We start from the raw sequence: 23,846 nt of genomic DNA, 5'->3' as shown, positions 1-23,846 counted from the left end.
TGCAGGATCTGGTTTGATAAATGGAAAGGATGCTGTAGATACCCAAAATGGCAATACTGTTCACTGATCATGTATGCATTGCTTGAATAATCTAAGAAAGCAGCAATCAGACATGCATTAAAGAGTTGGGATTTACATAAATTCCAGTGTGGAACATGTCATCTGTACTCCTACACACAAAAGCCGGCTGGATTCCTCCACTGGTTCACATTTAAGCCCCAATTCAGACCTCTCCAAAGCACATGCTTCATTGTTGACATAAACAGGGATTCCTTCCCAAAGCGGGGCCTTTGTGTGCTGAGCGCTGGCCTTTACCTCACTGACCTTCTCCAAAGCAAGGGCCTGGAAAGCTACTGTGGGAATATCTTATCCATTTACTGTATTTACAGTGATCTCGCATCTAATGGATGCAGTTTAAAAACAGAAATATTTTCCCTCCTGAATGTGTGTTTTTGCTGCTGTAACAAAGAGCATCAATCACAGATAAGAATCTACGTATCTTTTTCCATCTGGAAGTACAGAAAATAGCAATTTGCTGCTCCAAAAGGCACTTCTTGTGAACTAACAAGGACATCTCATTCAACAAAACAAAAAAAAAGAAATGCAAAAAACTCATTTATGCCAGAGCTTCTCTACTTACTGTTGCCACATTATTGCAATAATGCAATAAATAAGGTGACTAACGTTAAGAATCTGAAATAGGGGGCATTTTTCTTTGCAATTTTTTTGTCTTTTCAGCAGTTTCAACAGTGTCCTTTCTAGACTCAGTTCCACTGTTTGCTTCACCATTCAGTTTGTTGGTTTCCTGTTACTGCTGTGGGTATTTCTCACTGCAAACAGGAGAGGACAATGTTTGCAGAACTGGGAAAAGCGAGAGTAAAGCCAACACACCAGTAGGGTGATCCAGGGGCAGATGCCATGATACGGCCTGCTCAACGTGACTTGGGATTTCTGGTAGTCTCTACCAAGTAATACTCCAAAGATGTGAAAAGGTGAAAAAGTGAAAAGGTGTGGGATTTATGCTGTTGTAACAAACACCCTGAGTGTTTAGCGAAAAAGGGGATTTTCAAAAAGCTGGGAGGATCATCTGCCTGCATTACACAGAGCTGCAGGAGCTGAGCAGGGATTCCCCACTGGAGTGGCCGATCCATGGGAGCTGCTGAGCCCTTCCTCGGGCGCCTGGCTCCCTTGGCACACCGGCCGCGGCCGCGCCTGTCAATGGACCCGACAGAACTCCGCCATGAGCCCGCGGTGTCACTGCATCACCCCATTGTTGCTACACACGCACAGCACTCACTGGGGAACAAAAAGCTGAATGAAACAGAGCAGCTGCCAACTCAAGCAAAGACAACTTAGGAAACTATCTCATTCTTCCTTTCTCTGGGAGGCTATTTTGCCTGTTGTTTCCTTGCATACAAAATGCGGTCTGCAACAAATAAGGCAGGATAAGATACAGCGAGTCCTGTTTCTTGCTTCCAAAACCACAGGCCCTAGACACTACAAAGAAGGGGATAAATGGTGTATGTGCTGTAGGAACAATGTTCAAATGCAATCCATTCAAGATAGATTTCCATGATTTTTTTACTGCAGCTCTGAATTCTTGAGCATGGTGGTTCTTCACTTCCGTTTCTGTGCAGAAATCTGAAGATCTTTATGAAGGGACGTCTCTGATCTTGGGAATAAAAAAAAAATCCCGACACTGACGTATGTGGCACATGGAAGTGGAGATATTTTAAATGCCATTTATTATGGATCCAGTCTCCAAAACAGCCCCACTCCACATTTTTAAGGGCTCACAGCCAGCTGTTTCAACAAGCCTTTAAAAAATGCTTGGTTCCTTGCTTTTTTTCTACTTCAGGCCCTTAAATATGCTTTAGATTTTCCAAACCACTCAATACACACCGGTTACCATCTGGGAACAGACTTTTAGAGACGACTTCTGCCCACATACAGGCACTGGCTCTGCCTGAAAACCTCTCCCCGGCTGCTGATGCGGGAGAGACCAACTCCGTGTGTCATCCAGATGCAACCTGGATGGCTGCTCTTCCAGGAGGTGAGGGAATAGATTTACCCAAGAAAGGTCTCAAGCAAAGCAGAATATTGATTGTAAGGTCTTAAAATGTGCCCTACCCATTTAGCTATCCTTCCTCACATCCCGTAATTGTGCACAGCAGGGATGCTCGTATCCTCCTCCAAAGCATCTGGCTCCACCAGGGACAGGATACTGCTCGCACTGGAGTGCTGGTCTGGGATGCTATGGGAATTCCTGACTTCCTGAGTTGTTTATTTTTCCTTTGCAATGACCCACCAAGAGATGCACAGGGAGCTCTGCAGCTTCCTGCCAGTAGGTTTGTTAACTCTTCATTCACCAGCCTCTCCTCTTCAAGCAACCACAAACGAAATGTTCCCAGCCCCTGGCAGGAGAGCAGACTGGAACACGCAATCCCCATCCTGCAGAGCTGTGTGAAGTTAGAATCAGAGGCACACAATAGTTTGGGTTGAAGCAGACCTTAAAGGTAATCTTGTTCCAAACCCCTGCTACGGGCAGGGACACCTTCCACTATCCCAGGTTGCTCAGAGTCTCATCCAACCGGGCCTTGAACACTTCCAAGGATGGGGCAGCCACTGTTTCTCTGGGAAACCTGTGCCAGGGCCTCACCACCCTCTCTAATTCTAATTCCTTATTTCTTCCTAATATCCAAGCTAAACATACTCCCTTTCAGTTTGAAGCCATTCCCCCTTGTCCTGTAACTACAGTTCCTGGTGAGAAGCCCCTCTCCAGCTTCCCTGTAGCCCATTCAGATGCTGGAAGGTACTCTGAGGTCTCCACACAACCTTCTCTTCTCCAAGCTGAACAGCCCCAACTCTCCTGGCCTGTCTGCACAGGTGAGCTGCTCCAGCTCCCTTTATCAATTCCATGGCCTGCTCTGAACTTGCTCCAACAGTTCCTTATGGTGGGGGCACCAGGACTGTACACAGTATTCCAGGTGGAGTCTCACAAGAACAGAGTAGAGGGGGAGAATCCCCTCCCTCAGTTGTGTGGGATTAGCTCTTAGTGGCTCTTAGGGACAGTAACAATCAGAGAAGGCAGTTCAGATGCACCATGCAGAGCTACTTTCACTACCCTTCAGGCTGCTGAGCTTCTCCACGAGCAGCTCCCTGCTGTTTATTTTGGTAGGTGGAAGGAGTAATGAAACCAGGGTTTGCCTGGCCCTGTTGTCACTTTTTCTCCAGCATGTGATTCAACCCTCACCAAGCAGCCCAGGGCAGCTATTTATGAGAAATAACTGTTATCCCTAAAATGACACTGGCAGGATGCCTTGGACAACCCCATATCAAGTCTGGAACACTGCTCTGGATTCATACAAGGACATCCAACACCAATGTGTTTTTGAAAGAAACACTCGTGTGTTGGTTGTCTGCTTACCCAACAGCTGGGCTCTAAATAACATGTTGTTTATTAATAACATATTTCTGGTCTAATTCTTAATGAAACATCCATTAAAAACATTCATATTAGTCGTAAATGCCAAACTCCAGTCTCAGTTACACTAACGTAAATCTAAAATAACACCACTGATTTCAGCCTCTTGGTTTGTGCTGCTATTTCCCAGCAAACAGACTGCACCCTTAAATTATCATTATAAAACAGTGAAAGTTCAGAAAAGCTCACTGCACTTAAGTTGCATCAGGGTTTCATTACTATTATTTCTTTTCATCTGCTTGCAGCTTTGAAGCTGAGATTTTACGTGCTTCACCTCAGACAGTGATATTTTTTGAAAAGTCAATGGGAAAGTCCTATCATCATGCTAAGCAATCACACACTCCAAAACAAAAATTAAGCAGAAGCCCTGGCACCCTCTGGCTGGGAATGACTCTTCCCCAGCTGCCTGACGGCTCCTGTGGGCTACCATGAGGCACAGGGGGGCCAGAAGGTTTTCCTCTGCAGAACTGTTAATTTCTGTGGCTTCCCCACTTTTCTCCCATGTGATGATCTTAAAGCCTAGGAACTCTCATTTTTCCTTCTTCCCTAAGCCCCCCTTGGAAAACAAATTCATTCACACAGTGACAATGAATTAATTGTGCCACTGCAGGAACAGCTCTCAGGCATCAGAAATTCGGAAGTGAGAGAACTGAAGCTCTTCATTCAACTTTAATTAAGTCCCAGTGTAAAATATATTACAATAGTCTTTACTCTTTATTAACACAGCCTTGGGCCAAGTCTTACACAATCCAGACAGTACATTTTTTCCAACAATACATTTTACACATGAGGCTGGTATTACTACCTATTGCTAAGCCTGCCCTATGCTTCTCTAAGACCCTATTTTCCGTTGCTTCTCTCTCTCTCAAGCTTTATCATGTGGGATGAAAGTTTCCAGTCCTGGGCCCTTTTGTATTTTTCCAATGCAAAACTCACAGAGAAAACACCTAGCAAAATATTTCTCCCAAATTGAAATAGCAGGCTAATGAAAAGTACACTATTTTGCCCAAGTTCAAAAATTTTGGCTACCTTTGGTTAGGCTGGGGCTTCAAAGCTTGCAGAGAGTTAAGGCTACCTCTGCCCCAACAATGGAAACACCTTGAAAAAAATAACAGCACCTCTAATTTCTGCAAAGGCTTGTCTTTTTTAGCAATTAAATTATCCAGAAACTCCTTTTGTCTTGAGTTTGTTCTGATTTGGGGGATGAGTGAGACTCTCCTCTATAGGCTGTGCTGCTGTGGGCTGAGACCAGGAGCAAAGAGAAGGAGGCTGGTCTCTACTCAGTGCTGACAGTCTCTTGGAGGAGATGGGAACAGTAAAATGTTAGGAGTTCTTTGTTATTTGGGAAGAGTATTAATTTTTTCTTCTGAAGGAATGTAGGCTCAGTCAGATCTGGGAAGATTTTCACCAGGATGGCAAAAACCACACTTTTGACAAAAAAACCCTGCTAAATTTAAAAGGAAAGGTGTGAAGGAATTTTTAGCGCAAAACCAATCCCATCTTCTAATCACTTAAGAACTACTAAGATGTTTTTGTAGGTATTTTCTTTCAGACTTAAACAATCTGGATAGAAAAGATCAGCACAGTAGACAAAGTTTTTCCAATTTGCAAGATGCAGCAAAAAGGCCTTGTAGGCCTTACACGCAATTCTCTCAGGCACAGAAAGTGTCCCTTCTCTCAGAGGGACCAAGGTGATCAGAGGGATGGAACAGCTCTGCTGGGAGGAAAGGCTGAGGGAATTGGGGTTGTTCAGCCTGGAGAAGAGAAGGCTTTGGGGTGACCTCATTGTGGCCTTGCAGTGCCTGAAGGGAGCCCACAGGAAAGATGGAGAGAGACTCTTGGCAAGGGCCTGGAGTGACAGGACAAGGGGCAATGGCTTCACACTGACAGAGAGCAGGTTTAGATTGGATATGAGGAAGAAATGGTTCCCTGTGAGGGTGGGGAGGCCCTGGCACAGGTTGCCCAGAGAAGCTGTGGCTGCCCAGTCCCTGGTAGTGTCTAAGGCCAGGTTGAACAGGGCTTGGAGCAAGCTGGGATAATGGAAGGTGTTCCTGCCCATGGCAGGAGGTTGGAATGAGATGATCTTTAAGGTCCCGTCCAACCCAAATCATTCTGTGATTCTATGGTTTAGACTTTAAGCACTCTGAATAGGAAGTATTCCTTTTTCTGTCCAAATGCAATTTGAATCAAAATAAATGGGAAACCCTAGAACTGCATTTGAAAATTAGGATCAATTTGATTGTAAGAAAAAAAAGAAATACCAAAATTCTACCCTTTTTAGTAAACTGGACTAATTACTTCTTTTTAACCAAATCACAAAACCAAATCTTTATTTAACAATGCTATCACAGATGTAATAATTCCACCTATCTACTGTGTGAATTAAAAGCTTAAGGACAGCCTGAGTTGTGCCTGTCTCACGTCCTGCCTCAAAATTAGCTCATTATTCACTTCCTCCAAGACAAGAATTTTTAGGTGATACCTGAAGAAGGGTCAGAAGAGCAGTTTCAAGGTTGCAAGCACAGGACCAACAGCAGCACAACACCTCCTGGTTTGCTTTATCCCCCAGGGAATGCTGCCAGCTCCATCACCCCACCCCACCACCCAGGGCTTCTGAGGGGGCTCAGCTTGCTGGACCACCAGCCTGGGCAGGCAGAGCAGGCTCTCCCCACCAAGCCTGAATAAAAACTGAATTCCAGGAGATCAAGGAGCTTTGGAGACTCAAATCAAAGTGCTGAGTCCACACCTACAACTCACTCCCTGCAGAAGCACCCCCCTCCTTCGCTCCACTCAGCCTTCAGGATCAGGCCCAGTTCTCCACTACTCCCTGGGAAGTGAAAGGAGAAGAGGAATGTGGGACACTCACCACATCTGTGTTTGTGATCTTGGCCAGGAGGTCTGTGAGGCTGTCCCCATCATCAAGCTGAAGGCCACAGATGGCTGCTCCCACACTTCCAGTTGCTATCATTGATGGTGGGTACATGGCAAAGTTAAAATCTGCAAGAACAGATCTGGGAATTAGTCCAAGCCCAGACCAGAAAAGCTGCAAAACATCAGAGGCAAGCAACATAAAAAAAACCACACCCAAGAATAAAACCCGGGGAAGTAGAAGAAAGGGAAAAGTGCCACTCTTTTTGGTCCCATGGAGCTCATTAGTCACACTGCTCATCACAAGCAGTCAAAGGAGGGGGAACAGACCTGCAAATTAAAATGGAAATGCGGTTCAGTCTTTTATTTTCACTGATGCATAAAGTAAACCTGGACAATTTTTAATAGTCTTTCCTTAGTTTTAAAGAAAAGGAAAGAGAAGAAGGAGGCTTTCTGTAATTCAGAAATTTGGGTCTTGGTCACATTAGACCTCTCTGTATAACCAGAAAATAACTGGAATAAGGTATCACAAAGGACCAAAAGGAGATTTTTAGTCATGTCAATTTTTAAAGAGTTAATTAATTCAAGCATTTAAAGACCTGTCCGGGAAAGAGATTTTAATTAACGGTTCATCTTTGCTACCTTAGCAATTAGGAAGTGAGAACACTTACAGCCCATAGCTACGAAATCAAAGAACAAAGATCACATTTGTCATTACTACTACTTCTTAATAAACAAGTTGAAAATACACTTCAGAACTTCCTCTCACACATCTGTCAAATCAGAAGAGAAATTAAAATAAAATCCTGTCATCTTTATAAAGCAATTTTATGGTTTATGATACTGCCACAGACACTGGTTTAGCAGCACTAGTTTCTCTTGCTAAATACCAGATCTGCCACATCTTGATATATTCCTAAAATGAAATTTGATTTGCAAGTTTTTTGGTTCAACAGTAACTCATTAACAAACCTTTCTCTACCAGTTTTCCGCTGGGGGAACTGGAGTAGAAGGAAGAGTAAACCGAAGTAATACATAGTAAGAAATAAACCACAAGCAATACATTACATTGATAGAAACGGGTAACAGAAAACTGCCCAGCTGCAGATCCCAAATCCCCTCTGCTCACAAATTCCATAACCCTGCTGATGTTTGTGTAACCAATCAGGTTTTAGACACATGGAGAGTTGTTCTCAGCCTCCCAAACTCAGAGCTGGCACATACTTCAGTAGCTGTGGAGACAGCATGTTCTTCTCCAGGCTGGAATATATCCCTGGGATTGAAGCAGTCCAGTAAGAATGGCACTTGGGACATAACATTTACCCACATGGACCAAAGCAGGGATGTTAGAAGTGGGGAGACAAAAGGAGTAGTTGAAACCCTGACATGGATTTCTCTATCTCACAAAGCCACCAGGAGGTTACCACCTGCAAGCCCAACACTGCTTCCTACCAGACATCACACTCTGAAGAGCAAATTCCCACTGGCTGAAGGAATATGGACTGCCATTATTATAAAAATAATAATTAGGCACTATTGTCATAGTAAGAACCCACTGTACATAGGAAAGCTGATTCTTGGAAATGAAATTACACTGCCCCCCATTAATGAGTGGAACAACAGGAGAACCTTGACTCCCAAATTCTCAGTGTGGGACACAGCCCAGAGGATGCTGATCTCAGCACATGGCAAGGGAATGGGAATTACACTTCCAGAACTGCACTTTCTGCCAGTCACCAGTGGTGTCCCCCAGGGCTCAGTGTTGGGGCCAGTTCTCTTTGGTAAATGACCTGGATGAGGGGATCGAGTGCACCCTCAGTCAGTTCTCAGATGACACCCAGATGGGTGGGAGCGTTGATCTGCTTGAGGACAGGAAGGCTCTGCAGAGGGATCTGGACAGGCTGGATTGATGGGCCCAGGCCAGTGAGATGAGGTTCAACAAGGCCAAGTGCTGGGTCCAGCCCCTGGGTAACAACAACCCCCAGCAGCTCCAGGCTGGGGAAGAGCGGCTGGAAGGAGCCCCAGAGGAAAGGGCCTGGGGCTGCTGGTCCACAGCGTGTGCCCAGATGGGCAAGAAGGCCAATGGCTCCTGGGCCGGGTCAGCAACAGTGTGGCCAGCAGGGCCAGGGCAGTGGCTGTCCCCTGTCATGGGCACTGGTGAGGCCTCACCCCAAGTGCTGTGTCCTGTTCTGGGCCTGTCACTGCAAGATGGACACTGAGGGGCTGGAGTGAGTCTGGGGAAGGGAACGGAGCTGGGGAAGGGGCTGGAGCACAGGTCTGATGAGGAGCGGCTCAGGGAGCTGGGGGTGTTTAACCTGGAGGAGAAGAGGCTCAGGGGGGACCCTCTCCCTCTCTACAACTCCCTGACAGGAGGGTGCAGCCAGTGGGGGGTCAGGCTCTGCACCCAGGGAACAAGGGACAGGACAAGATGAGAACAGTGTCAAGTTGTGCCAGGGGAGGTTTAGATTGGATATTAGGAAAAATTTCTTCAGAGTGATCAGGCATTGGACCAGCTGCTCAAAGAAGTGGTGGAGTCACCATCCCTGGAAGTGTTCAAAAAATGTGCAGATGTGGCACTTGAAGCCATGGTTTAGTGAAGAACATGGCAGTGGGTTAAACCTGGGTTAGGGCTGGAGTCCATGATCTTAGAGGTCTTTTCTAAGCTTAATGATTCTATGATCAAAATCGTTTTCGTGTTTACCTCACATGGATTTATACAAACACACGTAAGGGATAACCACACCTCTAAGTTGGGAAGCAACTTCCATGTTTGATCTTTGGACATACCAAACTGTCTCTCACTTATGCGTGGGAACTACAGGTAGCAATTGACTTTCCATAATCTTCCCCTCCTTATCCTGTGTTTCAGGCAGGATGTAGTAAAAAGATGATGCAGGGAGCTCCCATGTCCAGCCAGGCAGAGTGGGTTGAGCAAAGGACAGAGCTCCACCTGCCCTCTGAAATTCCTTGCCTCGCATCACGACCTCCACATTATCCAAACACCAGTGTTCTCGTGGCTGATTTTAGATCCACTCTCGAAACTGTCTTCCTAGGAAGCTGAATAAAGAGGCACAGTGTCCCTGCCAACTAGCACTGCTGTAGGTCTGCTTCCACGTGGGGTCACATGCGAACATTTCTATGCCCAATAACCTTGTTAGCTCCCTTAATGTCATTCATAATGCAAATGAGACAGCGAGCGAATGGCCAGAGGCCCAGAGTGACTAAAGCTCAGCATCCAGAAAGTCTTACATTGCCTCTAGCTCTAAACTAACTTCCCTCCATAACAAGCACCATAAACTTGGCTATCAAAGCTACACATGCCCAGTCTTTGTTGTACAACAGGCAGCGATTTGTATCACTGGCTTCTATTTTTAGCATATTAATTAACTACTGCAACTGGTGAGGCAAGTGTCTCCAACTGGAGAGTGTGGCACCATTGTCTGAAGTCATCACCTCATCTCGAGCTATTGAAAATCATGGCAGTGACCCTCCTGCTGATATGAATTTAACCTGACATGCCCACAAAGGAATGGGGGGTGGTGCACCAATTTTGTGCACATGGTTCTCCACATCACCCTGGACCCTATTAGTGTGGAAAGAGCTCATTGAAAGAAAAGAAGCCACATTGTGCTGGGCCACCTAGAGGGTTGAATAGAAAAGGCTGAGGAAAAGAGCAGGCAGCGCAATAAAGGCCATAATTAACATATTTCCATATTCAAGCAAAGCAATAACTACGTGAAATGTTTGTCAAGGTGCAATGAAAGCATAAATATTAAGTACCGTATCTGAGGGGATGCAGAACCGCCCCCCGAGTCTCTTAGATTCCATTGAGAAATTCAAAACAAGCTTTTTACCTGCTATTTTCAATTATAAATCGCTATCACTGCTTCTACTGTGACAACAAGACAAGCCTTGCAATCCTCACTCAGTTTTCACCCAGGTAAAACTGTCCCTGCCCAAACTAGGTCAAAAATTTGCCCTGAGATTTAAAAAAAAAAAAATTTAAAAAAAAAAGGGGGGGCACAGAGTGAGAACCTAAAAATGTGAGCTGAAGCATATGCATTTGCTGCAAATTCTTGTAGGAGATGATGAAACCTGAACTACAGAGGAAATTTTATAGAAAGCACTTCTTACTGGACACCTGGAATTTTATAAAAAGCACTTCTCTCTGGACACCTGAAGCAAGGCTATGGGCTAAAACCTTCTGTGTGCAAACTTGGTTAACAGGCACCCAGAGCCTGCATCTAAAGCATGGCTCTGACTCTAATTTTGTTGTGATTTATAGGTTTATAGTTGGGCTCAATGATCTCAGAGGTCTTTTCCAACCTAATTGATTCTGTGATTATGCCATTCCATGGGAAAAGTACAAAAGAGTCTCATTATAAGTTAGAGAAGCAGTGCCACAGCACGTGGTCTATGAGAATCTGAGCACACGAACACTTCAAGGGAAGACACTGGGTTGTTAGAAAGCACAACTTGTTTTACTTTCTATTCCCAGGCAATAAACACTAGAAACCATCCCATCCCCATTTTAATATCACCTATTTCCTAAACTATCTCAAAAACAAGGCCACAACCCCACTGACTTCCGTGATGGAAATAAAAAAAGGCAGTGCAAGAAACAGCACCCTTTGAAACACAGCCACCTGTGGACCAGCCAGCCAGAGTCATCAAGCAAATTCAGGGTACCCTGATCCTGTCCCCCAGTTTCAGCCTGGAGCTGACACAGCCAGGGCATGAGGAGGTTTTTCTGCCAGTGGAGCACACGTAATCCACGCCGACGTTCCAGGGCTGCGAGCACCGTGGCTGAGTTGTTTTGCTGGCTCTCTCCCAATCCAGTGGTCTTCACTACCTTCAAGCCAGGAAAATGCAAGGCTGACACTCAGTCCAAAGCAGGAGGGAACTGGAGGAAGGAACCCAGAGAGGTCCTGCAAGGGGAAGCCTTAACTTGCAGCCAATAAATAAAACCATTGGAAAGAAAAGAGCACTGACAAATACCCAGGCTGAACGTGCTCGGTGTGCCAAAGTCAGGTGGGGGAACTCTACCTTCTTACAACGACCCATGGTACTGCTCTGCTGCTGGTTGGGCTTTTTGAGCAGCCAGTTTTAATCTCTGTAATTTGATAGATATTTATTTACAGAGTTGGAAACTGCTGTCTTAAGGAAGGTAATTCTTCCCATGGTGGGGGGAAGAAAAGGGGGAACAAAAGGTATGTTACCTCCATCAGGAAAACAGGTATTGATACATTAAAATTATATAGATAATGGTCACAGCCAGCCTCAAACTTCACCCAGCCAATGCCTGTACTATGAAGACAAGCATGGATCTGTATTTAACCATCGCAGTCTAAAAGAAAAGTCTAAGATAAACAATGGAAGTAGTGAATTTAATTCTTGTCTGCTTTGATCCAAATGCAATTCCAGGGTCAGTGCAATACTCTTTTTTTTTTTTTCTAATACAGTTGGTTGTATCTGCATCAGCCATTCTTTTTCTCTTGCTCTTGTATTTCTCCAAGACTCTGCAAATTTTCCTCACGTTAACTATTTCTGCTTTTAAAGGCAAAACCAGATGACGCTTCAGCCCTTCAAACCAAACCCAAAACTGTCAAGTAAACCAGGATGCAGACGTGCTTCCATCCTTTGAGTAGGTGGGAGGGCAGACATCTAATTCTGTTCCTGGGCTACAGTAAAGCAAGCAGCATTTAGCCCTTATACAAATGGGTCTGAAGTATCCTAAGCGTTAATGCTTCATCACAACCATCCAAGAGAAGTAAAGACAGGGAAATACACTGAACAACCTATGCAAAGTAGAGGAGCACTCACAACAATATGCTCGTTAGCTGATGGTAAATCCTATTTCTGAACAACTGTTTGCACTGGTTATTTGCACTTATTCTACACTTTCCTAACCAAGGATTAGGATGATGTTAGTGCCTGAACCACCAAAACGACAGACCTGCAGCTGGTAGAAAGGAGGGCAACTCCTCTGGCAGCTCTGGAGTGATGCCAGCTTGGATCAGCACATGCTCTCTTTCTCCATTTCCTTCCACCTCCTCTTGCCAGACTTGACTGGTCATGAAACATTCCCCAGGCCCTGACTACTTGCTGATGGCACTTCCTTGGTTCTTGTGGCTTCATTGGCTGGAAATACTGATATGAGCTGCTTCTCCCTGGAACAAGCAAGAGCCTTCTTTTGTCTAGCAATAAATTAGTGTAAATTATTCTTTCTTCTCCTATGCAAGAAGTTCCTGCAAACACTGCCACTTTGCAACATGTATTTTATTTCTTAAGACATTAATTTACACAATGAAGCCTTTGCAGGCTTCATTCTTCCCCTCCGCAAAGAACAGGTCCCATATAAAACTTGTATCACACTTTGCAAGGACAGGCCCCAGTAACTTACACTGGATGAAAAGGGGATGCAGAGTAGAACTGCCCAGAAGGAATCCTGAGGAGCAAACAGGCCTCATTCTGTGTGGTCACTCTGCAGACCACTACCAGGGTTGTAGGCTTCATCTTGCAGTCTTCACTCAGACAACACTCCCATTGACTTCCACAGAACAACTGTCTGAAGAAGGATGCAGGATTTGGCCCAGAAGTTAAAAAAAGCCTTCTCAGCTTTCAAGTGTAGATGTTTAATGTCCCAGAAACAGTGGGCAGAGGTTTGGCACACTGTATGAAACGGACTTAAAAGCTGACATTTTCCTGCTCTTTCTCGGCCTCTGTACTGACAAAGACCCTGAGGCCTGAGATGCTGGATCCACCATGGGCACATCCCACCTGCCACAGGACTCAGCTGAAGCACAGAAAAGGCCACGCAAAGGACTGAGTCCAGGGTTTTACACAAGCTGCCTTCTTTCTCTGCAAGTCCACAAAAAAAGGTTTTTGCTTCTAAGTTTTGCTTGCCACCCAACCAAAATCCTGCGAAGCTCCTCATAGAGATTAGTGTCTCCATTACAGCTCCTCTTTCTGAAAGCCTGCTGTGCACAGGCTCCCCTCCCTCAAAAACCATTCCCTTACAGGCTCTCACATAAAAAAGGGGTATCCTGCACCAAAACTGTAGCATGTACAGCCTCTGAGAGGAGAGTATAACACAAGGAAGAAGTTGTGCATCTGCGACTCTGAACAGGCTGCAAACGATAAGCACATTGAAGTGTAAGGAAATAATGCATGATTCTCTTTCCAGCAGCAGCGTGGCAGGCTCTGCACACAACTCTGTAACCACTGCCCTCTCCCACTCCTTCCAGCAGTGATTCCTTGGCTTGGAGCTCAGCACAGGCGAATGGCCAACCCCTGAGAGAACATTTCCAAGCTGTGCAGCGCTGTGCAAAGAGACAGAGGAACAAAGGGTGCAGAACAGTAAAGAGATGGAGGTGTGGGCAGAGTGGAAAAGCAACACAATCCTAGCAAGCAAAAGAAGGATGATCTCCATCAGGCTCACAGATAAACAGGAACCTCCCATGCTGATGGATCACAGAATCATTAGGGCTGGAAGGGACGTCTGGACATGACCCAGTCCACACCCCTGCCAAGGCAGGGTCCCCTGAAGCAGGTGACACAGGAGCATGTCCAGGTGGGTTTGGAATGTCTCCAGAGAGGGAGACTCCAGGCCCTCCCTGGGCAGCTGTTCCAGGGCTCTGCCATCTTCAATGTAGAGAAGTTCTTCCTCATGTTGAAATGGAACTTCTTGTGTTTTAGTTTATGGCCACTGCTCCTCATCCTGTCACTGGTCACCTGAAAAGAGCCTGGCACCATCCTCTGACACCCTCTTCGAGATATTTACATGCATTAATGAGATCGCCTCTCAGTCTTTTCTCCAGACTAATCAGGCCCAGCTCCCTCAGTCTCTCCTCATAAGAGAGAAGCCATAAGCACCGCTTAAGGCCCCAAATGCATCCTCTTGGTGCCTTGAAAATTCAGAAGCCTTCTGAAGGAGATTTTGGCTTGCATGGGGAGCCATCAGTGGGATGAGAAAACAAATGACACGGTGACAGATCAGGCTATGCCAGTGCATAGTGTTCATCTATGCACTCTCACTGTGCAGTGAGCAAGGCAGCAGGAGGAAAATGCCACTTCCATACCCTCCTCATGGAGAAGGAGACTCCTGAAACCTTTGTGAGTACAGAGCAATGGAAAACTCTTTATTCAGGAGGACACACAAGCTTCTATCCTGCTCAGCAGCTGTATGTTCCAATGGGACCAAGGGCAAAGAGGGAGACATTCCAGTTCCAGTCATGCTCATGTGAATCATTAATCACTGCAAGGACTGGGGAGAGGCCATGGGTTTATATTCATGCAGCTTGGTTCAGGAACTGGGCTTAAAATAAAGGCAGAGAAACAGAGAGAGTGCCCAAGTGACCAAACATGACTAAAAGGAATATGCAGAAGAACAGAGTATCACCTCCTTTTGGGGAACATTCAGATGGAAAGGAGAAGAGGGACGAGTATCACAGTGATCCTACACATCCAGCACAACATCCAGTAACTGTTCATGGCTGCTTCCCTCTTCATTTGCTGACCCAAAGTGCTGCAGGACTGAGATCAAAGCCAGCTCTGTACAGGCAGGGAACACCCAGGAATTTCTGGTAAAATGTTTTTGCTGGGAAATTAAAATGGAGAAGCTGGTGAAGAACAACTAAGGCTAGGGGAGAAAAGTTCGAAATATGCCAGATTTTGTATGATACTTTAAACAAAAAGTACTTGAAAGCAGAAAAAGCTGTGCCAAGATGAATCAGGGAATAGAAAGAGATTCACTGCTGTGCTCCAGACCAGAGCTGTTAGCCAGGCAGCCAGGTAAGATCTGGGAATAGTACAGAGTCAAACCCAGGCTAAAAGCACACATGGCGAGCAAGGGAAGAGGGAGCCACATGTCAGAGGAGGTCCTGTTGCTGAAAGGAGGCAAATGGGGAAATGAAACACTAGGCTTAACCCGGGCTGGCAGAGAGCAGCAGCTCTGAGGGAGAAAGAAGAAACAGAGCAGCCGATGAGACCTCTGCAACAAACAGGACAAGAAAAGGAAATGACAACTGGATCTGGAAGGAAGTCTGATGAGAAGTGCTTTTCTTCAAAGAGTGTCAGTGAAAGGGAAATACTGTAGTAACAACAACATTTCCACAATGGGAATTGAGATAGCAGTTCACAGGTAAAATGGGAATGTGGTATTGAGGGCCTGGGTAAGAGCTCTGTTTTTGAAATGGCAAAGGGTTATGGGTCCTCCTCAAAACTACACAGTGGTCTGTGGACAATGGGATGAGAAGAAAAGAAAATCTCCAGCCAGCACCACAGTGCCCTCGCTTTTGCGAAGCTCTGTGCTCAGCAATTATGTCTTTCCCTTATAAGAGAAGAAACTCTTGACCTGTTGCCTCTTTAAACTCTACACAAAGGACTTCATTTCGTGCATTGGAGACATATAACATGAGAGGCAGACCACATGGGGGAGGACACATGAGGGAACTGCATGACTGGGCTGAGGGCTGGAAAGGGGGCACTGGTCTGGATCTTAGTAAAAAGACTTCTAGAGCATGGACCTAACCACCAAAGAATTCATGGAGTGGAAAGAAGCCATAGATTTTGGAGACTCTTTCATGGCCTACAGTCTTGCAATGGTTTGGTTATATGGAAAACTTTAAGGGCAAAGGATTATGGACCAGAATTTGAAAAGTTAAATCATAATGAAATTTTAGGGCTCTCAAGAAAATGTTGTGCTGGATAAAAAAATAAAACAAACCAAAACACTACTGTAGGAAGTGAAAGCAACAAAAGAGTGGGAAGATTGTCTGGTTTGGAAGGCAACACGGAGGTATATTGGAGTTTGATGGCTGATGGTGTGAAGATCCAGGGAAATGTCCACAGGAAAGACCATCTTTTTCATATCAGATAAGGCAGAACAGTGAATGCATCCTGAGTAAGGGGAGAAGGCAAAGAAATCACCAAGAGAGATCCTGCAAAATTTGAGCAATATTTCTATTGAGTCCTGTGGTCTTTGGTCTGAAAAGGATCATTTCCTACTGTAGCAGTAGGAAAAGAAGGGAAAGCCTGCGCATCATGGCAACCAGAAAGCCAATTACCCTAATGCAGCCCATATACAAATCTCTACAACAGACCAACTGAGGTAGGAAGAATTGGCCAACATTGTAAAAGCAGTCACTACATCTTAAATACCAAGAAGTAGACATTCAAACCCAAAAGTTGCACCCAGTCTTCCTTTCCCCTCTGCCAACACGCAGGCAGAACAGCTCCTATCACAAAGGACTAGGTATGTCAAACTGGTGAATTCTAACACTGAGCCATCCACTACTTGATAATGACTCTGGAAAACACTCCATGGTGTTTGTCTAGCTTCTAAAAAGTAGTCTTACCATTAACCCTTTAAATGAAAATTCAGAGTACACTTATTTTGTAGAAGTAACTGAGGGAAGAAAAACCCAAACAACAAAACAACACACATACAAAAACCAGTGTTTTGCAGACAGGTCAAAACTAAAAAGCCTCTCTTCCACAGAGGCAATTATTCTCATCTAAATCTTCAGAAACTGTGTTCAGCCATATGACAAAAAGGGAGTGCAATGGTTTCCTACAAAACACAGTAATTTTACTGCTTTCTTGGACTGAAGTTAAGAATCCGAATGTCTTTAAAAAAAAGTAATTACCTTCTAATCTGTCATTCCCTATGCTTCAGGGATATGGCAGTATCACATAAATGTTAAAATACACAATTTTACCTTTTATCTGGACAGAGTCGAGTTAATGAAAAGTTTATGAACACATTCATGCAGTGCATTAGCTCAATACATTTTGGGCTAATGTGCTGTAACAGCTTCTGTATTTTGAGCTGTCCTTACTAATGATCCGTGGCTCTCTAAAAGAAGCAGTGAATGGCAAAATAAAACCCAGGATGGTCTAATCCAGTATTACAGACGTCACTGCAAAAGCACCACACGCATCAGCTGCACTCTGGGTCACTACTGCAAGAAATCTGTCCTTACACGGTTTTGGGGCCTGATTCACAACACCCTTTGCAAACAGTCCCATGGGATTCAGCTGCTCTTCCCACATCATGTAAGGACGGAGGGGATGATGCACCACCAGGAACAAATCTGCCCTTCCAACCACACCATGAGCAGCAGCAGCAGCCAGAGCAGCTGAGCCTACCTGTGGCACAAAGGGCGATGAAGGTTTGTGCATGCTTCCGGATCAAAAGCAACTTGTCTTTAGGGAGAGGCACCTTCCTTAGGATGTGTTCAATGAAATCATGTGGGGTGATGGCTGCAAGGTTCCACTTCAACTTCCCCAGCACCACCAGCTCCCATTCCTGCAGAGGGGGGACAGGCAAAGCAAAAGAGAAGAAAAGCCATAAGAAAGCCTGCAAAAAACCTCTGCTTATTTCTTATTATAACTTTATCACTGCTAAATTCGTTTTGCTCAAACCCTTTTTTCCATACGCCTCTACTGCTTTGAAGTTGTTGACTTTATATTCTTTTTTGTTTTTTGAACACCAGAAATGTCAGGCTCTTCTGAAAATAATGAGACCTGGCAGCTCCTGCCAAGGTTTTACTTTTTTTTTTTTTGTATCCAGTGCTGAATACCCACCCAGAAAGTTTAGCCTGCAATTAGATATTGCCAAGGTCACTGTGGTCCTTCCCTAGTAACTTCTTTTAAATGGCTATAGTCCTTACTTTATAGCCATTTAAAGCCCTAGGGACAGCCATGCACAAAAATAACCTAGATATACATTCCTTTTTTCAAAACTGGGGAAGTTGGCTTGATGGCATTCCCTCTCAAAACTGTATTCCAAAGGTCCCGCAGATAAATCTGATGGTACTTAAACTACTCCAAGACAGGCTCTGCAGAAAGGAAATGCACACAACACAGCCAAGAAGTAGCCTGTGTAAATTATCTGCCAGTAAATCATGTAGGAGCCATTCCCAGATTCTTTGCACGCCCAAAACTCCCACTGCAATCAAAGGAAAACTTGGGTGTGTACGTAACTACCGGCCATTCCCTGGAATGGGATTCCATGTGCAAACAGCACCCGATCTCCAGATCCAGCCACGGGCTGCATGACCTGCATGTTTCAACATTTAAACTGAGTTCTGAACACCTTACAGTGCCCCACAGAGCGAGCAAAGTTTAGGCCTCTGACTCCCCTTTGTCTCATCCATCAAGTATTAGCTATTAACTAAATTCCACGCACTGATTCCCGACTCCTGATGATGCCTGATGGAGCCCAGCGTGGTGGGGAGCCCCAGCTGAGCTCACAGAGCTGGCAAGTCAAAAAAAAAAAAAAGTCCTTTAATTTTGCAGCCGAGGAGACGTCAACCAGCGTTGCTGAGAAACCATAAACATGGACCCCACAATGCCATTTCTGCAGCCGTTTCCCTGAATAGATGCCCACTTTAACAGCGAGTTACTTTCCTACGGACATTCCTGCTGGATTATGACAGAGCCCTCCATGGCCTGAAAAATCTCACATATATGCAAAAGGCTGCAGAAACCAGACAGGTTTTTTTAATTTCTCAAGAAAACCTGTAAAATGTTGGAACAGTGTTGGCAATTATGTGAACTAAGGCCTCCTCTTCCCAGCATTACTGATGTGACAGGTTTTCAGAGTGAACAGTCAACCCAGAGGACCAAATACAAGGCAGCACTTTAAACACATCCTTAAATCCACATGGCAAAAGAAGGTAGGGACATCATTCTGCATATTTGCATATGGGGACCATGGCACTTCCCCTGCCTGTCTGTGCCACCAACGGGACACCTCATGGCCCTGACAGCCAGGCAGGGTTTGAGGGCAAGGCTCTTTAACTCCGCGGAAGCACAAGCTCCCAACCCCAACCCCTCCCCAGGGGGAATTCCCAGTGATTCATAGGAAAAATTCTCCTGCAACTCGGATGGCTACAGCCATCTCTCTGACCTAGTATCCATGTCACCAAGGGGCCCTGATGCATGTCCAGCACTCCACATCATGATGTAAACATCACTTATTTCCTTCAATAATTATCAATTTGCTTCTGCTTCCACTGTGTCTGAACTGAGAGAAGCAGCAGACACGGAGTGGTTTAACTGAGCCGTATCACACAGCATGGGTCAGGCTGGAAGGGACCACAGTGGGGCACCTGGTCCCATCTCCATGCTCCAGCACGGCCATCCCAGAGCACAGGGCACAGGATTGTACCCAGACAGCTCTGGAACATCCCCAGTGAGGCAGACTCCACACACTCTCTGGACAATCTGTTCAGTGCTCGGTCATTGAACAGTGAAGAAGTTCTTCCTCGTGTTCCGGCGGAACTCCCTGGCCATCAGCTGGTGCCCGCTGCCTCTTGGGCACGGCCGAGCATCCCGGGCCCCCCCCGGGCATCCCGGGGGCCCCCCCGTCCCCGGCTCCGCACCGCCGCGTGCCTGCCACCAGGTGGCGCCGCCGCGCCGCCCGCCCGCGCACGTGCGCCCGGCGAGGTCCCCCGTGGGGACAGCGGGACACGGCGGGGACACGGCGGGACACGGCGGGGACACGGCGGGGACGGACCCACGCCCGGCACCACCAACCCCAAAACCCGCGGCAGCGCCATGCCCACGCACGAGGCGGGCAGCGGCCGGAGCGCCGCATGGTACTGCCAGGCGGCTTCGGAGGACAGGGATGTCCCCGCGGGTGTCCCCCGCCCTCAGCGTTGACCCCCGAGACTTTCTGGCCGTTCAGAAACGCAGGAAAAGCGTGGGTTTTTCTAAAAGACAGGGGTTGGGTGGCGAAGTGCTGGGTGCTGTGCCAGCCAGAGAAAGCTGCTGTGCCGGAGAGGAGGGAGTAATGGGGCTGCTTACCAGCAGCTCTTGGGGTTTGATGGAATTGTCCGTGTATATGCACAGCTTCTCGGCTGTGAGGGGGATTGTCTCTTTCAGCTTGGAGGCCAGGAACATGCACACCGCCCCCAGCAGCTGCAGATGGCACTTCCGAGTGGGCACCACAGCTAAGAATCTGTCCAAGTAATTCATGGCCAGAGGGAAAACTTCTTCTTCGCACTTCTGCTCTTCACAGACCTGCAAGTGAGGAGCGTGGGGAGGGAAGGATGGGGCAGTCGGAGGGGAAACGGGGGTGGGAAAAGAGAAAGAGACAAGAAGGCAAAAATAAATAAATGAGTGAACCCACCAAACAGACCACTACTTCCCTTGCTTTTGCTCCTGCTATTTTTGTTTCCCGGGGAGCTAAATTTTGGGGGAGGGGGAGATCTCTGGAGAGGCTGGGAAGGCTGTCAATCGGCTTTCACATTCCTTTAGTTCATTCAGTAAGAAATGAATTCAAGACACTGTGTGGGAGAGCCGAAAAGCCCCATCCAACAGCAAGCGAGCAGCCTCAGACTTTTTTTTTTTTTTTTTTTTTTGCGACCCAATTTTTCTTTTTTATTTCGTCATATTTTCAAAAAATCGATAAAAAATATCAAAACTTCTCCGGAGGTCCCGATTTTGGGGCTGATGGCATCCCAGGACGATCCCCTATCGTTTCCGACAATTGCAAAAATTCCCCCGCCGCGTGTCCCCCAGCCCTGCGCCCCCAATCCCGCGTTGGGGGGGAAGGACGGGAGACATAGCGAGGGCGAGGTGGGGTGGAGAGAGAGCCCGAGCCGCCTGGATCCTTTTAGCAGGCAGCGAGCAGCAAAATTCTTTCAAAAATTTACCAAAAATCGGAGCCGCGGAGGAAAAGCACAAATCACACATGAAAACCAAGCGGGGAGTCTGGGCTTTCCAACCCAGGGGGTTTGGCTCGGGAAAGGTCCCCCCTAAAGGAGATCCGAAGGGGCAAAGGATGGCTGGTGGGGCCAGAGCAAGGCAGGCGAGCCGGCGGGGCGGCGGGCCCGCTGCCGCTCTGCCTGAAGCCTCGGGGCGAACAGGGGGCTCAGCGCCCGCCCCACGGCCCCGACACACCGGGGGTCCCGTTCCGCGGGGGCGGGGGGCACTCCCGAGACCCCCGGAAAGGAGCGGGGGCAGCCGGGCTCGGCGCTTGCGAGCAGAGTCCGCATGCAGCGCAACATGGCGAGAAAAAGGCACGTCCTCCCCACTGCATACGTGGGCACGGAACCCTCGCCGGGCAGAACGCGGGGCACACGGGGCAGCCCCCGACCCTCGCCCTGCCCCGGGCGCTGCTCCCTTTTCCCAGGAATGCCTCAATCTCAAGCGCTCCCGGAGGCGGATTTTCTTTGCTTTTAATTGCAAATGACTTTTCCAACTCTCTCCCCCCGCCAGCACGCCGCGTTTCCTCCCCTCCTGCACCCCGCTGCCGGAGCCCCCCGGAAGGGGCGACTTCCCCCGCGGGCTGTCGGTGTCCCCCGCGCCCCTTCCCGCACCGGCTGAGCTCCGGAGGGGTACACGGAGGGGAGGGGATCGACAAGAAGAAGCCACACGGTGACCAGAAGAGCGAGGGGCTGCAAGGGGAGAGGGGCCGGGGTGCTGCCCGCGGCCGCTCTGCCTCCCCCCCGCTCCGAGGGGCCGGGGTGTACGAACCTCCAGCATCCAAGTGGCCACCATCCTCCTCATGAAGGGCTGGATGTCCTTCTGGACGCACTTGAAGTAGGAGCATTGGGGCAGATACCTTTCCTCTATGGTTAGTAAGTTGTGCAAAACGCGGTCATCGTAGAGCAAGTTCGGGTCAGGCAGAGCTCTCCTCATGGGATCCACCTCGCAGCACAGCAGCTCCATGTTTCCAAAGAGATCTCCCTCTTTCTCTGATGGGAAAGGTTTTTTTCCTTTTTTTTTCTTCTTTTTTTTTTTTTTTTTTTTTTGGAGGGGGGAAGGGGGTGGGGAAAGGAGAGGGGTAAAGGAGGAGGGGTAGGTGGGTGGGAGGAAGACGGCAGGGCTTTCCAGCTCGCTCCTGCCTCCCTTGAAACTTGTCTCTCCCTCTCTTGATTTCTAGCCTAAAGTTGAAGCGAAGTGACGCAACTCGCCAGGGCAGGCAGTTCTCTCTCTTGTTATTATGGAGAACAGCAGCTGGTCAGACGTAACATCAAACGCTTTTTTTTTTTTTTTTTTTTCCCTCTCTATAAGCTAACAAGGAACCAGGAGGCCCTCGTATAGGGACACACACACACAAATGACAGCTTCTCTTTTGCTTTTTTCCAGCAACGAAATTAAACCCGCTCCACACTTTCCTTCTGAGGGAGCCCGTCCCGATCAACTTCCCTCCCCTTTTCTTATTGCAAGGAACTGTGGGCTCCCCTGGGTACCCACCTAGACGATGGGGGCGAAGTGTGAAATGCCCTGGCACAGCAGGGTGCCAGATCCATGTCTCGCTCTCCCTGCTCCGGCACCCCCTTAACCTGCAGCCGGAGGGGGACAGAGCTCTCCGCTAACAGCAAACCCCAAAAAAACCCTTGAGGGGTGGGGGTTCCGCGGCGTCTTCGGGGTGAAATCTCCCAACCACCACGCTACTTCCGCCGGCACACATTCGTGTTTCGAGCAGGCGAACTGTCTTAGCGCTGCATGGCCACACTGATACAACTTTCTAGGAAACGCAGCGGAGGGAGGGAGGAGGGAGGGAGGGAGGAGGGAGAAAAACTGGCTGGGGAGGAGGGGGGAGGTGAGAGATGTCCCGCACAGGGTGACTTCCACCCTGCTCGCACTTCGCCGGCAGTCGCTCCTCGCCTGCAAAATGTGACAACTTTGCGAAGTCTCTGCCGGCTGCGGCAGAGCAGAGGCTCCCGAAGGGGAAGGCGCTGCCGGGGCGGGCGCGGAGCAGCCGCAGCCCCGCGGGGTCCCCGCAGCGGCTGCCCCTCAGCCCCCCGGCCGCGGCCGGCGCGGAGGGTGGGCCGGGGGCGGCAGGCACGGAAATACCGCCTTAAAAGTGCGAGCGGGGACTTAGGGGCGCCGCTTCCCCTCCCGCTATTTGCATAGCCAATAGCTCTGGGGCTCTCGCCGCTGCGCGCTGATTGTTACCGGGCAGATTATATTTTAAGGGCGCATGATATCCCGGCATCGAGAGCAGCTTGGAGGGATGGCGGCGAGGGGGAGCCCCCTCACCTGAGCGCACCGCCGGTCCCGACAGCCGCACGGGCTCTGCCGGCCCCGGGGGCAAGGCGGGCGAGCGGCCGTCGTTGCCCGCGAGTGGGCACCGGCGCCGCCTCCCACGCCAGCCCTCACCCTCCGCATCAGAGCGGACGGGAGGGGTGGGACCAGCTTCGCCGAGTCTTGCCGGAGTTCAGCAGCAAGGCTGCCCTGGCAAAAGCTGGCTGGGACGCGGTCCCGCAGCGAACCCGCCCGTCGGAGCAAAGGGCTACTTGGGCAGCAAAAAGCCAGCGGGAATGTCGCCCGCTCTCCCCCTGCCCCCCTCCGCCGGTATCGGGGGACAGCCGAGAGCAGCATCTCCCTACAAACTCAGCGCCGCGCACCCCTCGTCCCGTCTGCGATGCGAGCAGCCCTGGGGCGCAGCCGGGATGTGGAGAGCAGCCGGGCGCCGTGTGTGGCCCCGGCAGCCGAGCCACGGGTTACAGGGACCCGGGCAGAGCTGTGCCCA

General features: G+C 48.3%; 1 protein-coding gene across 3 annotated transcripts in view; it reads right to left on the bottom strand.

Annotated features, from left to right (window-relative positions):
- CCND2 (cyclin D2) overlaps window positions 1-23,056 on the bottom strand; it is a 31,207-nt gene extending 8,151 nt beyond the window's left edge. The window contains exons 1-5 of one of the 3 annotated variants that reach the window (XM_019292684.2): window positions 22,565-23,035; window positions 21,842-22,062; window positions 20,168-20,383; window positions 17,504-17,663; window positions 6,351-6,481 (exon numbers count right to left, since the gene is read on the bottom strand). In XM_019292684.2, the coding sequence (XP_019148229.1) occupies window positions 6,351-6,481; window positions 17,504-17,663; window positions 20,168-20,383; window positions 21,842-22,036 (702 nt within the window). In that variant the 5' untranslated portion in view covers window positions 22,037-22,062; window positions 22,565-23,035. Of the gene's footprint in view, window positions 1-6,350; window positions 6,482-12,253; window positions 12,523-17,503; window positions 17,664-20,167; window positions 20,384-21,841 lie in introns of those variants that run through there. The other 2 variants (XM_010410357.4, XM_039571207.1) reach the window with 2 other exon arrangements.
- Window positions 23,057-23,846: the final 790 nt, after the last annotated feature.

This window comes from Corvus cornix, chromosome 1A, assembly GCF_000738735.6.
Source record: "Corvus cornix cornix isolate S_Up_H32 chromosome 1A, ASM73873v5, whole genome shotgun sequence".
Taxonomy (NCBI): Eukaryota; Metazoa; Chordata; class Aves; order Passeriformes; family Corvidae; genus Corvus; species Corvus cornix.
The sequence above is the reverse complement of the archived record's forward strand: the minus strand, read 5'-3'. Positions and strand labels throughout refer to the sequence as shown.